Source organism: Onychomys torridus, chromosome 16, assembly GCF_903995425.1.
Source record: "Onychomys torridus chromosome 16, mOncTor1.1, whole genome shotgun sequence".
Classification (NCBI taxonomy): Eukaryota; Metazoa; Chordata; class Mammalia; order Rodentia; family Cricetidae; genus Onychomys; species Onychomys torridus.
Window position 1 is genome coordinate 44559933 of NC_050458.1, and position 12640 is coordinate 44572572.

The 12640-nt window shown below is 53.3% G+C and overlaps 1 protein-coding gene across 2 annotated transcripts in view; it reads right to left on the reverse strand.

Moving 5' to 3' along the window:
- The window catches only part of Tmem184b (transmembrane protein 184B), a 41272-nt gene that overhangs the window by 2584 nt on the left and 26048 nt on the right, over nucleotides 1-12640 (reverse strand). The window contains exons 4-9 of one of the 2 annotated variants that reach the window (XM_036208258.1): nucleotides 6695-6785; nucleotides 6354-6429; nucleotides 3618-3709; nucleotides 2703-2872; nucleotides 2143-2337; nucleotides 436-456 (exon numbers count right to left, since the gene is read on the reverse strand). In XM_036208258.1, coding sequence (XP_036064151.1) covers nucleotides 436-456; nucleotides 2143-2337; nucleotides 2703-2872; nucleotides 3618-3709; nucleotides 6354-6429; nucleotides 6695-6785 — 645 coding nt within the window. The remainder of the gene's footprint in view (nucleotides 1-435; nucleotides 457-2142; nucleotides 2338-2702; nucleotides 2873-3617; nucleotides 3710-6353; nucleotides 6430-6694; nucleotides 6786-12640) is intronic. The other variant, XM_036208257.1, reaches the window with a different exon arrangement.

Genomic DNA, 12640 nt, shown 5'->3' on the forward strand with positions numbered 1-12640 from the left:
CTCCCTTGGCATGCTTCCAACTCCTCCATCGGAAGATGTGCCCTACCGGATCAGGGGTAGGGGGCGGAAGCACAGTAGAGGCCACCAAGGCAAGCTGGAGGGATGAACTCAAGCCTGGGCCCAGGACTCAGGACTCTCAGTCTCCCTACTCTCTGGGTGCTCTGTCTTAGAAACACTGCTAAATGGTCCTGCCATTTCTTTAGTGGGCACTGTGTCCCAGAACCTAGCAGGGTGTATTTCAAAATTAAAGAACGAAATGAAGGCAGCCAAGCTCTACAAAGGGCAGCCCCCTTAGGTAGGTGCTCAGGGCTCTTATCCAGGAGTGCCAGTTGGGAGGAGATGGGTACACAGAGGAGGCTACAGAAACACATGCCAGTGACAGGACCAGACTGACGTGCAGGACAGACGTGCAGACAGAGGAGAGAGCAGACCTACCGTATGGGCCGTATGTCAGCACTGCCCGAGGCCAAACCCAGGGCAAATGCAGGGTAAAGGGGCAGGGAGAGAAGCCGAAGGGATAGAGAAGACAAGAGACAGCTGAGTGAAAATTGCCGCCCACCCCAGGCCCAGTGACACCCCCCACCTGTCCCCAGACACCCAGGCTGCTCTGGCCGCTGCTGCAGGACAGTGCTCATGCGAACTGGGGTCATCCCGATGGCAGTGGAAGTCCCATCCCACAGCTGAGTCAGGTCTCTATTCCCACTTCTCCCAGGGTTTGCTGGAGCTACGCCTGCACAGAGCCCTGTGCCTCGCAAAGCTCACTCCTCTGCATAGATTGGGAAATCAAGGCTCAGAGAATGACTGCAGAGCAGAGCTGGCTTTTCACCCCAGCCTAACTTGAAGCTGGGAGGGACTGGGTGCCCCGGTTAAGAGGATCGACTGCAGCCCTCACCCACAGAAGCTTGTCCTGGGTGGGCTGTTTCTTCTGCAGGGTAGGGTGCATCTAATGGGGGAGGGTGGTGCAGTCTGAGGGTAGTACATGAAAAGACAGCTGGGTCACCAGTAAGGCATTCCTAGAGAGCCGTGACGACACTGCCCCCCTCTGCTACAGATAACCCAGCTTGCTCCTGCAAGCAGCCTGGCTCCAGGCCCCAGGGCCTGTTAAACCAGGTTTAAGGGGCGGAGATGAGTGTTATCAGATGTTTCCCACTAGGGTCCAGCAGGAAGCAGGGGGCACCAGCCAGCAAGTGGCTCAGCACAGAGCAAGGATGCCACCAGGGTGGCATCTGGAGCACCATGTGTGGCAGAGAGCACATGCCAGCAGAGGCATTTCAAGGTTTCTTCCCAACCAGAAGAGGAGCAACAGAGGGACTAGGCAGGGAGTCCTGTGCCTGTGGATCTCTAAGACTCTCCATGCCACAGGGACCTGTGGTGGGCACTGAAGCCCAGGGAGGGAGGTTGTCTGGCTTCCAACCCTAGGGAAAAGCTGACAGCAACCGATGACAGATGCTGGGACAGGAAGCCTCCCTCTCTGCCCTGCAGTCTCTCACTGTGGATGCCAGCCTCAGGCATTCCCCTCAGCAACTGGCTTCTGCCCTGCTGGCCCACTGCCTTTCCAGTCACCAGAAAGCTTCTCAAGGCTTATGCGTCCTAACCAATCACAGAAGTGCCCAGGGTGGGCCCGACCCACTGAGGTCTCTCTAGGGTGCTCTTCTGTACACCAGGGGCTGCAGGATCCTCTTCAACAAGGATTAGCGGTGTAAAAAGCAAGTTCTAGCAACTGCCTCTGACTGTGCTTCTCTCAGGGAAGCCGCTTTCTGTCCTGTGTTCCTTGAAGACTCTCACTCAGCAAACAGGACAGAGCAGACTCTGCACAGTCTGTTCACTCGTCTCTGTCCCAACTTCCTTTCTCGTTCTTTTTTCTCACACTAACAGTAACCCTCCTGCCTCAGCCTCCTGAATGCTGGGATTACAGGCATACACCTTTCTATACCATCTGTGGGTCTCCACACTAGGACCTAAAGGGTGAACCTAGCTTCCAGAAACAAATGGGGGTCCCTCTGGGCTCTGACAGCCCCTATTCTCTGATGTTAGCTCCCTTTCAGAACAAACAGAGTCAACCCTTACAAGACGTCGGGTGGGGGGAGGTTCTGGAGCTGACTTCATGAGGCTGGGGTCCTGCCCTAGGAACTTGGCTCATACCTTGAGCATCTAGCCTCTTGTCAGCGTAGACCTTGTAGGTGAAGGCATGCCGCAGGGCCAAGGCTGCGAAGAACATCTCAATACAGATGATGAAGTCCTGGTAGCCAGCCGCCACAGTGCCCTCGCCCACGGACACACGGGCTGAGTTGATCTTGGGGATGGCCCCACACTTCTCTAAGATAGCCAGTAGCATGCCTGCACAAGGAGAGGCACTGTCTGGTCACACACTGGACCCTTCCCATGCCCCTCATTCCGGCAGCGCCACACACTCCAGGGCTCATTTGCTCCTCGAGGCAAGGCTGGTGACATACAGCCAAGGCCTCTGCAAACCCAGTTCTCTCAGCTACCTGTCCATCAGAACACTGGGACATCACTAACTGGACAAGGCTGCACTCAAGATTCCTGCAAGCCTCACCCCTCCCAAATGCCCAGTGGCCAAGGCATCTCCGAGTTCCAGGGCAGGACATAAAGGACCCACAGTGCTGGGAACATGAAGGGCAGAGATGGACTCAAACGGAGGTGGAAACAGGCTGTGATCACCAGGCTGAGAGGAGGCTCACCTTGCCAGAAGGAGAGAAAGATGACGGACTTGATCATGAAGAACTTGAGGACAGGGCTGTAGGGACTGAGCAGCTCCCGTGTGGCGAAGTAGAAGAGGAAGAGGGCGTAAAGGGCCAGGCTGACCGAGATGTTGTAGATGATAGTCACATAGAGGTACCCACTGGTGACACTGCAGAACAGGCATGCTGTGTGCATACGAGGGCAGACTGCCCCCCCTCTGCCCTGCCCACAACCTGTTCCCATGGGTCACAGCTATGCTCTCCAGCGAGGCACAGTGAACCACTGGAGGGAGAGGACAGGCAAGGGGGGACACTGGGAATGTGCTATAGGGGTGTGCCGATGGGCAGGCCAGTCTTTCACTACCAATTCACTCACTCACACAGTGGCCCTGCTCTGAACCCATTCCTCATAGAGGGCACTAGAGGGAAGCCAGGACTATGCTGGAGGCCACAGGTCAGAGTGGGGTACCCCTAAGCTCACTCTGCTCTCTCCTCCTGACCTCGGTGTGCCCACCCACCTAGGTGGGCTGTGGTGCTGGTTACAGGCAGAAAAAGAACTCACAGCCCAGGGCCAGGTGTAAGGCCACTTCACCAACCCACAAATGAAAAGGTGTGACCAGTTTACACAGTGGGGTCTCTATGTCCCGGGCTGAAGACTGCCTCCCAGGGCTTTCACGTTTAGAACCTGTCTTAGAGCAGACGCCACCTTCTGAGATTCACCAATGGTTACTACTACACATCCAGAGTACAAACTGGACTGGATAAGAGCTGGGCATCAGGACCAAGTCAAAATGGCCACTGCCAGGCTCAGGCTCAGAGATCCAGGGAGGAAGATCACAGGTATGGGCTCTGTAAGGTAGGGCACCCACTTGTGTGCCAGTACACCCATAGGTCCCAGGGAGGACCCCCGCTTACTCAAAGTCTCCGTCCCGGTACTTGCCGAAGGCCTGGAGAATAACGGTGCTGACAGCCATGAGTGGTTTCACCACACAGAACTGTAGGGTGGCCTGTTTGGGAGACAGACAGACAGGGTGAAGTAGGGTGTGGGAAAGCACCAGTTCTGACGGCTGGGCCTACGCTGGTTGCTAGGAAGGGAACTGTGTGCAGGGAGAGGCAGGATGTATAAGGAGACATGGGGACTCAAGGACTAAGAACACAGGGCCCAGTGGACCAGGAGTAGAAGACACCTCAGAGACAGCTCAGAGGATGAGGGGCCTTCAGGAAGATGGAGGAAGGCAGGATCGAGGTAGAGGGAGCAGCTCCAGGCCAGTGGGATGGCACTCGTTTGCCAAGCCTGCTGACCTGTGTTTGATCCTCAGGACAACACAGTGGAAGGAAGGAATTTCCTGCAAGTCACACCTGCACCCGCACACACAAACACTAAACAACAAACAAAGAAAGAAAGAAATGCATCCATACATAAAGGAGCAGGTCATGCTGAGGCTCACCCAGGGCAGAGTGTGACAAGGACGGGGAGTGGGTACTAGAGAGAGCAGCAGGCCTGGACCTCATGCTCTGGACAAGTGGGCTCTAATGAGGAGCTGGCCACACAGGGAGCAGCGGGTGAGGACAAGGGAGGAGGCCCAAAAGGTACATGGGAATTCAAGCCTAGTCAGCTACTGACTGTAGACTTTCTGGCAGTCACCTGGTCTCCCAAGTGGTAGCCATCAGGGTAAATGTTAACGTAACCCATGCCCACGGCACAGGGTTGCAAAAATGGGATGAAGAGCTGGACAGCAGAGTCTTCTTGAGGCTGCCTATTCTATGTGCAGTCAGGCTTTCTCCAACTCGCTCAGGCCTGGGAGGGTGTGCTAAGCCCAGCTCTACAACTCCTGTAATCCAGTGGGGTGTCTGCACCCCCCACAGACTCCCACTGACTTAGGTCTTCTTCCTCAGCCAGAGGCCTTGAGTAAAGGAGTGGGCACATGAAACTCCAGCCATGTGGACTGGCCAGTGTGGCTCTGGACAGGGCCCATGGCTGGCAGAAGGGCAGCCTGGGAACGCATCTCTGCCCCACTGATGACCTGGTTTGTGCTGTGGGAGAGCCATGGCAGACAGCATGTGACAGGAACAGCTGCGTGCTGCTTCCAGGAATCCCCACAGAACCCCTGGGCTGCAGACCTCCACCCGAAGGAGTTCGAGGAGGAGGAAGAAACCGAGCAAAGCGCTGCACTGGCAGACGCGGCACTGGAGTCCGAGGCAGCAGGCCCCAGAGTCAAAGGTCCAGCTACACACGGGTCAGTCTGAGGTTCACAGACCAGGCTAGATGTCAGTGCTATGTCAGCCCCAGGAGCGGGCGGGCGGGCGGGCAGGCCTTTCTAGAACTCTGCTAGGCTGGGCCAGGGGTCACTGATCCAAAAGTCTCTACTTCTCTCCTTTCCTCTCTCCTTTCCCTGCCTCTGCCCTTCCTCCTCTCCTCCTCCTCATTGGCAGTGCTAGGAACAGAACCCAGGACCTCACACAGTCGAGGTGACGGCTTTTCCACCACTTTGTAGCCCAAGCCCAGGAATTTCCACTTCTAACAAGTGCTCCAAAACTCAGTCCCTGGGCACAGGGCCCAAGGACATCCTGGCCCACCCTGTGGCTCTGGAATGAAGACATGAGGAACGCTGGGGGGCGCCTGCTGGGAGCCTTCCAGTGTTACTGTCCTCTCAGCACCATGTCAAGGTTCAACAGAGGAGCTCCGAGCCCACGGGGCAGGGAATGATCTGTACCTGCTCACAGTGCTGGGAGGCTCCCTCTGCTCTCTCCTCTGCTCTAGAGAGCAGAACTCTGAGGACAATGTAGTGATCAAAAGCTGCTATGAGTCAGCTGGGCCTGGACTGGGTGGCTGAACCATGTAAACAAAGGCTCTGCAAGCCCCACCCTAGACCAGGCCAGTTTTAACCCCTTCTGGGCCACTCCAGGAGAGAGCCCCTGAGGCTCCCTCAGGGAGGCAGAACCAATAGCAGAACTGGAGCCCCGGCATGTCTATGCTGTTGTGTTGGGTAGCCATGCTGTGACCAGGAGCCTCATAGAAAATGAAAACAGGGTGGCCCTAGGGTAGGCTGGTGTCCCGGCAGGAGGCGGGGTGGGCATTTCTCTCTTGATTACTTGGTCATGCTGGAGGGGCTGACAGAGGGCCGGCAGGGGCCCAGGACAGTCATGAAGACTGGGTGTGGCACCCTCAGATTCTATCTCCCTGAATGAGCCAGAGCTGGACTAAAGGCTTACATCCACTGCCTCATCTGTTCCTTTTAGTCACCCCTTGAGATAAGTATCGCCACCCCCATTTTTATAAAAGGACAAACAAGCTCAGAGAGGTTAAGCAAATGGTCTGAGGTCACGTAGTGAGACAAGCCGAGAGGTGGTAGCCAAGGAAACCAGAGGAGGCCGTGGCACTGCCGACTGGAATGTACAAGGGTAGGGACCACACAGTCCTGTCTGTTATGTATCTTTAATGCCTAGACCCTCTTGCCCAGACACAGGGATGAGTTTTCAAACTGACAGTCTAGAACTCTAGTGTCTCCAGATCAGCTTGGGGACAGCTGGGGACCAGGGGACCTCCACAGGTAGGGTCAGCATGCAACAGGAACTGCCCTCTGAGACACAGGTCTGCACCCGTGTCTCTAGCCTGGTCCTCCAGACCTGGGGCTGCTGCTAAGCACATACCTGTTTGCAGAACCGCAGGAATCCGATGGAGTAGGTCTTTCCCCAGAGGCAGCACGTGCCATACATGCAGCTTGACCTAGGAGAGACAGTAGCAGGCTAGGAGCTGGGAAGGGTGGGGTGAGAAAGGCTGCCCCCCTCATCAAACAAGCCAGGGCACAGGGTGGGGCCAGAAACCCTGAAGGAAAAGCTGTAGGAGGCAGAAACGCCAACAGGAAAGGACAAAGAGGACCAGAGAGCAGCTGGGGAGCAAGGCACAGCAGGGCAAGGGCACAGGGGGTCTGTATGTCCATCTGCAGGGCTGTGAGGGGCCCACGTGGGGTTCAGGAAGCTGTCATACTCACTCGATGGCCTTCCCTCTGATCTCAGCCATGATGGCACTCTCTCCTCCAAGGTACTCATAGCACAGGCTCAGGAAGTTATAAATGACAAAGGCTGTGAGAAATCCAGAGCAAAGAAGTCAGGTCAGCAGAATGGTCGCTAGGACTAGAACAACAAGAAAGGAGCTGAGCCCCAGCTACACTTAGCCCTGCAGTCTTTCCAGACTGTGAACACACTGCAGGTAGGGACTGAGTCCTACCTCCAGTACCAACCAAAGCCCTGGTCCCTGCATCCACAACCAACACTGAAGGAAGCAAAGTCAAGGGGATGGATGGGGACCACCTAGCCCTGGAGCATCTCCACCAAGGCCCAGGGCAGGCCACAGGCTTCCTCACAGGCTGGTTCTCACAGGACCCTCCCTCTGGCAGGCCAGGAAGGAAATCTTCCTTGCGATGGATCCTCCAGAAAAGCCACAGGGCCCATCGTCATCATGGTCATCATCACCACCTCTTGCCAAGCAGGCCCTGGAATGCTCTCCTGAGGAGGAGAGCCACCAAGCTCACCCCTTTCCCATTCTGTGCTGTAAGCTGTATCAGCGTGTGCCTGGGCTGCTGGTCAAGCCTGAGTCACAGCCAGTTCTGACTGGGCTGCTCAAACAAGCACTCAGGACTGCTTGAATCATTAGGGAGTCAACAATGGACTGCATCACTTCTCAGAGAAGGGGACCAGAGACAATCTCCTTAGACACAATTTGTTTGGTCAAATCAGCCCCTGACCATCTGGAAAAATCCATCCCCTTTCTAGGAAAAATACAGGTTCACACAGAATAGATCCAAACACCCAGCAATAGCGTTTACACCAGAGGCCTCTATACAGGCCAGAAACAGAACAGAGAGAGGCTGACGTGTGACCTCGGGGGGGGGGGGGGGGGGGGGTGGGGAGTGGTAACTCAGGCAGCAGGTTGTCACCCTGCCACACTCTCAAAATGGTTCCAGACCTGGTCGCTAGGCAGGCCCCTGTGCATCCTGAATACCTACCACAGTCTATATGCCAGACTGTGTGCTAGGCCCCAGGACACATCAATGACCAGGGACCTACAGTCCCGAGGGAAGTGATGGTCTCTCCTACTCCTGCCCTGGACTGTTGGATATCTAGAACTTTCTGCTCCATTCTAGATAGCACATCTCAAGTTACAGACAGGAGTCTGCCATCAGGGAAGAGGAAGAGGATCAAGAACAGGACTATGGAGGCTTGTCCACACTCAGACAGGAGCCACACGGTCTCAGATCCCAGGAGGACTTCAGCTTAACAGAATGAACAAACCTCTCTCCCTCCGTTTTTCCAGACAGGGGCTCATCATGTAGCTAAGGCTGGCCCCAAACTGGCAGAGAGCCTTCAGCCTCTAGAGTCTCCCAAAAGTGCTGGATTACAGGCAAGTGCCATCACACCTGACTTGGAAAGAATATTTCTTTTTTGTTTTGGTTGTTTTTGTTTTGTTTTTATTTTTCTGTTTGTTTTTTTTTTTTTTTTTTTTTTTGAGACAGGGTTTCTTTGTGTAGCTTTGGTACCTGTCTGGGATATTGCTCTGTAGACCAGGCTGGCCTCTGCCTCCTGAGTGCTGGGATTAAAGGCGTGCATCACCATCGCCCAGTGGGAAGAACATTTCTATGAGCATTGTCATCAGAGAAGGAAGCTGTGAGCTCCAGGATGGCCATTAGACACAAGCATCAGAGGGCATCAGAGGCAGGCACCTCTTGGCAGAGATGGGGGTCCCTTCTCTAGCAAGTAAATACCTGGACAGAAGGTTAGTCTAAATCACTACGGCCCACTCAGTCTCTCAACTGTCAGCCCCATAAGCAAACAACGCACAGTCTGGGAGCTCAGGATGTCAGCGAGAACCTGCTCAGAAGTGTCCTCTAGGCCAGGTAGGAGTTACACGCTGTCCAGTATACACTCACTGACTACTAGGAATGCTAGGTACCTCGGAGAGATGATGGTTCCAAGTGGAGCTGGCTGCTCCACGCTCTGTCCAGTTTGAATATCTTCGGCTGGTCTCTGCCTCTGCTAAACGGAAATGCTGAGTTGATCTGGAAAGCCCAAGTTGTCTGGGACATTCCAGATAACTGAGGATATGTCTGGAAAACTGAATGTCCCTGCTCTGGACAGAAGTCCTTTCTGCTTGGTACACTGAGACTCAGAACGTTCTTTCTCGAATTTCGGGGCTATGTGCCCATCCTAGGCAATCACAGTACAATGAGCCAGCTCTGGTGGAGAGAGGACCTCCCCTAAGTAAATGTCCCCAATTCTACACTGCTCTAAGCCCTCCTCTCTTGTGAATTCATCCTCTGTGAACCCTCCTTGTCCCTGCTCTGGCAGCCCACATGCTGCTCCAGATCCCTCTTCCATCGGCTCTCTCCCTTCCTCCTAGCCACTGAGCTCTACGTCTTGTTTGTGAGCTGTGGCCAATGGCACCGTGACCCGTCAGGGTGACCTACTAACAGCAAACTGGCCAATGGCTTTTTCTTTTTTTTAATTACATCCATTTATTCATTTGTATATATGTGAGAATACATATGTGCCACAGCACGGGTGTGGAGCTCGGAGGAGAACTTGCAGGAGTCAGGTCATCAGCTTTGGCGGCAAGCATCTTTCCTGGCTGAGCTCTCTCACTGACCCCTGGCCTATGGTCCTTTGTTCATTCACTGTGCCTTCTGTCAAGAAAGATGGTTCATTTGGGGCCACACGTCAAGACTCAGTGTACCTACAACCTGACCTCTGGGGCTAGGTGTGATGCTGTACAGCTGTGACGCCGGCGCAAGGAAGGCTGGGGCAAGAGGGTCATGAATTTAAGGCCAGCCTGGGCTACATTTCTAGACCGTAGCTCAAAAACAAGAATCTGAACTCAGAAATAGGGTAGAGGACACTGCATTCCTCCTGTGCATGTAAACTCTTCCTCAAAGGGAGTTCATACTTCTCTGGGGGAAAACAATGGTCTTTTCCTCTCCTTCACCAAGCCCAGCACCTAGCAAATCCTGGCTGGAAAGAACCAGGTAGGAACCTGGCGTTCCATCACTATGGGGTCATTCTGGCCAAGGTTTGCAGCTCCCTGCCACTCTCTTTTCACACTGTATAATGGGTATGTGATACATACTCCACCTGGTAACAGGAGGTGAGAATGTGCTAAGGATGCTGAAGAACCTGGGGCAAACTGTGAATGCCTCATAAACATCTGTAACACTACATAGTGCAGGGAGCAGAGGAAGCTGCATGGCCACCTCTGGTCACCGACACTCCCAGGCACTTACCTCACCCCAAACCTAATCAGACACCAAAATGTGTACAGCAATCATCTCTCGCCCCAGCCATGTGGCCTATCCCAGTGCTGTGTGAACTACAGCCCTCATCAGATGAGTGCTGTATAGAGCTGGGGCATCCTGGGAAAGGTACCCAACATCTCTGAGGCTCAGCCTTTGCCTCAGAGAATGGGAACCCTGCCATCTACATGAGTAAAGATGTACACTGCCTGAGTGAAACACACAACTGCCCCCTCTCTTCCCTCTAAAATGCAACCACACAATTGGAACTGACCTCATATAAGAAGCAAACTATCAGGGGCAGGAAGGATGCCAATCAATGGGGCCACTGTTGGCAGACAACAGGAGCTCTGGGTGATGCTATGGTTTCTAACAGAAAGGCCAAAAACTACAGCAGAGGCAGAGAGATGGCTCAGTGGTGAGAACACTGTTGTACAAGCATAGAGACATGGTTCAAATCCCGACCAAAGCCAAGCATGGTCACATGTGCACACCTGTAACTCCAAAGCTGGTGAGGGGGCAGAGAATGTTCAGGGGCACAGCCAGAAGATTGTTAGGGTTTTCTGGCCACAGTCTAGCTCCAGGTTTAGAGAAAGACCCTAACTAAAGGAATAAGGCAGAAAGTGATAGACAGGACACCAGACAGTCTCCTCTGGCCTCTGCACGCGTGCGCACACACACACACACACACACACACACACACACACGGTGGGGGGATCATAATTAGTATCCCTAGAGAAGAGAATACTCTAGAGCACTAAGAAGAAGGGGCTTGAAGAACAGCAGAGAAGAGCAGCTGACACATCACAATGAGAATTGAAGGGAAACAGGCAAAGAAAGTCATAGATGATGAAGTGAAAAACAGTCAGCCCCTGAAGAGCAACAGAGACAGAGCAAGACACTGAAAAGACACTAGACTTGGTCCAGGAGCGCATCCCCAGGGCAGAATCCCAGGAGGAAGAAAGGGAAAAGAGAGGATGCTTCTGAGGGACTGGGCGGTGGGACAGCTTCTGAACCATGAAGACACCCTCCCTGGGTGGACATTCCCGAAGACCTGAAGATTGAGAAGTGTTTCAAGCCCAGGTATGGCTGCTGATCCCTGTCCAGCCCACAGGGATCTCAAATCCCCTACATTGAGCACGTGAGCAAGGCTGTCCTCCAGCCGAAGACTCAGGACTGTAACTTCACCAAGGTCATGGGTTATGGCTCCTACCTGTGCAAACCTCCAACCAAACGGACACTTTAGCCCACAGCCAAGAGGAGTGCTCACACTTCAGAAAGCCGTGAAGGCCTCTGGATGAAGCAAGAGGGACCTGGCCACAAAGATTAGGCAGGCTGTGGCTAGTGGCAGGGTGGTTCTGGCTTGCTTTAACTCTATTATACACTTTATATTCAAGTTAAGCAAAACCTGGGTAGTTTTGAAACCCAACCTTGCTGAGCCCTGGTGTGACTATCTCTTTCCAAGTTGCTAACTAAATAATAAAGTTTAAATAATTAAGTCATTTTTAAAAGGAAAGGAAAAGTATCAAAGACACAAACAAGAAAAGGTCTCAGGTCCTGACCTGAGCTGCAGTGTTCAAGCCTACCAGGTCTCCCAACACAGTGACTATTAGTCTATCTTCTATGAGACTCCAGAACTTGGAGGTTGAAAACAAGACCTTTTTTTTTTTTAATTCTTCTTCTTCTTGGTTTTCCAAGACAGGGTTTCTCTGTGTAGCTTTGGTGCCTGTCCTGGAACTCACTCTGTAGCCCAGGCTGGACTCGAACTCACAGAGATCCGCCTGGCTCTGCCTCCCAAGTGTTGGGATTAAAGGTGTGCACCACCGCCTGGCCTGAAAACAAGAACTTAAAAGCTAGGAAGAATATGCAAGCAGCTAGGCAGGATCAGAATCCCACAGACTTCCCAGAAGCAGTACCAGGAACCGAAGCAGTGAGAGGTGGCCTGCAGGACCCAACCCCGAGGTGTGGTCCCTTCCTGGGATGTCAGTCACAGGGCAATCAATGACACTTTGGACTTCACACCAGCACCCTAGGCACCTGCTTTTTCAGGAGGCTGGAGGAAGATGTACCCTGACCAACAAGAGAGAAGAAACCACAAACGAAGGAGAAATGGGGACAGGTGGCCCACGCAGCACAGGAAAAGCCGACACTGTCTAAGGACAGTGAATGACCGAGCCTGGGTGACAGGTGAGCAGAGGAGGCCTCACAAGCAAGCTCTGCAGACTTCAGAGAAATGCGGACAAAGGAAAAGCCAGTAGTGACAGAGTCGCACATCGCCACCTTGGGGAAAGCAGAGCTGGTTATTAAAATCCAATTATAGCATTCAGGAACAAGTGAATGATAAGCACAGGAAACTGGACAACTCCCAAACTGAAACAAGTAGCTAGTACCTGTGGCAAAATCCAGACTTCCACATGTAAAGGACAGGGAGGACCAGCCTGAGGCACAGCTACAATCCTGCCTCTAATCCCAGCACTGTGGGAGGGAGGGAGGAGGAGCAAACACACAGAGCAAGTCACACAACCAAATGAAAGGAAAGAGAAGGGGAGTGTAGCACAGTGCAAGGCTCAGCTTTGAACAATATTTAAACACATAAAATACAAACACTAGAAAAAAATTGTAGTCCAGTCTCCCTGGTAAGGTGAAGAAAGAGAA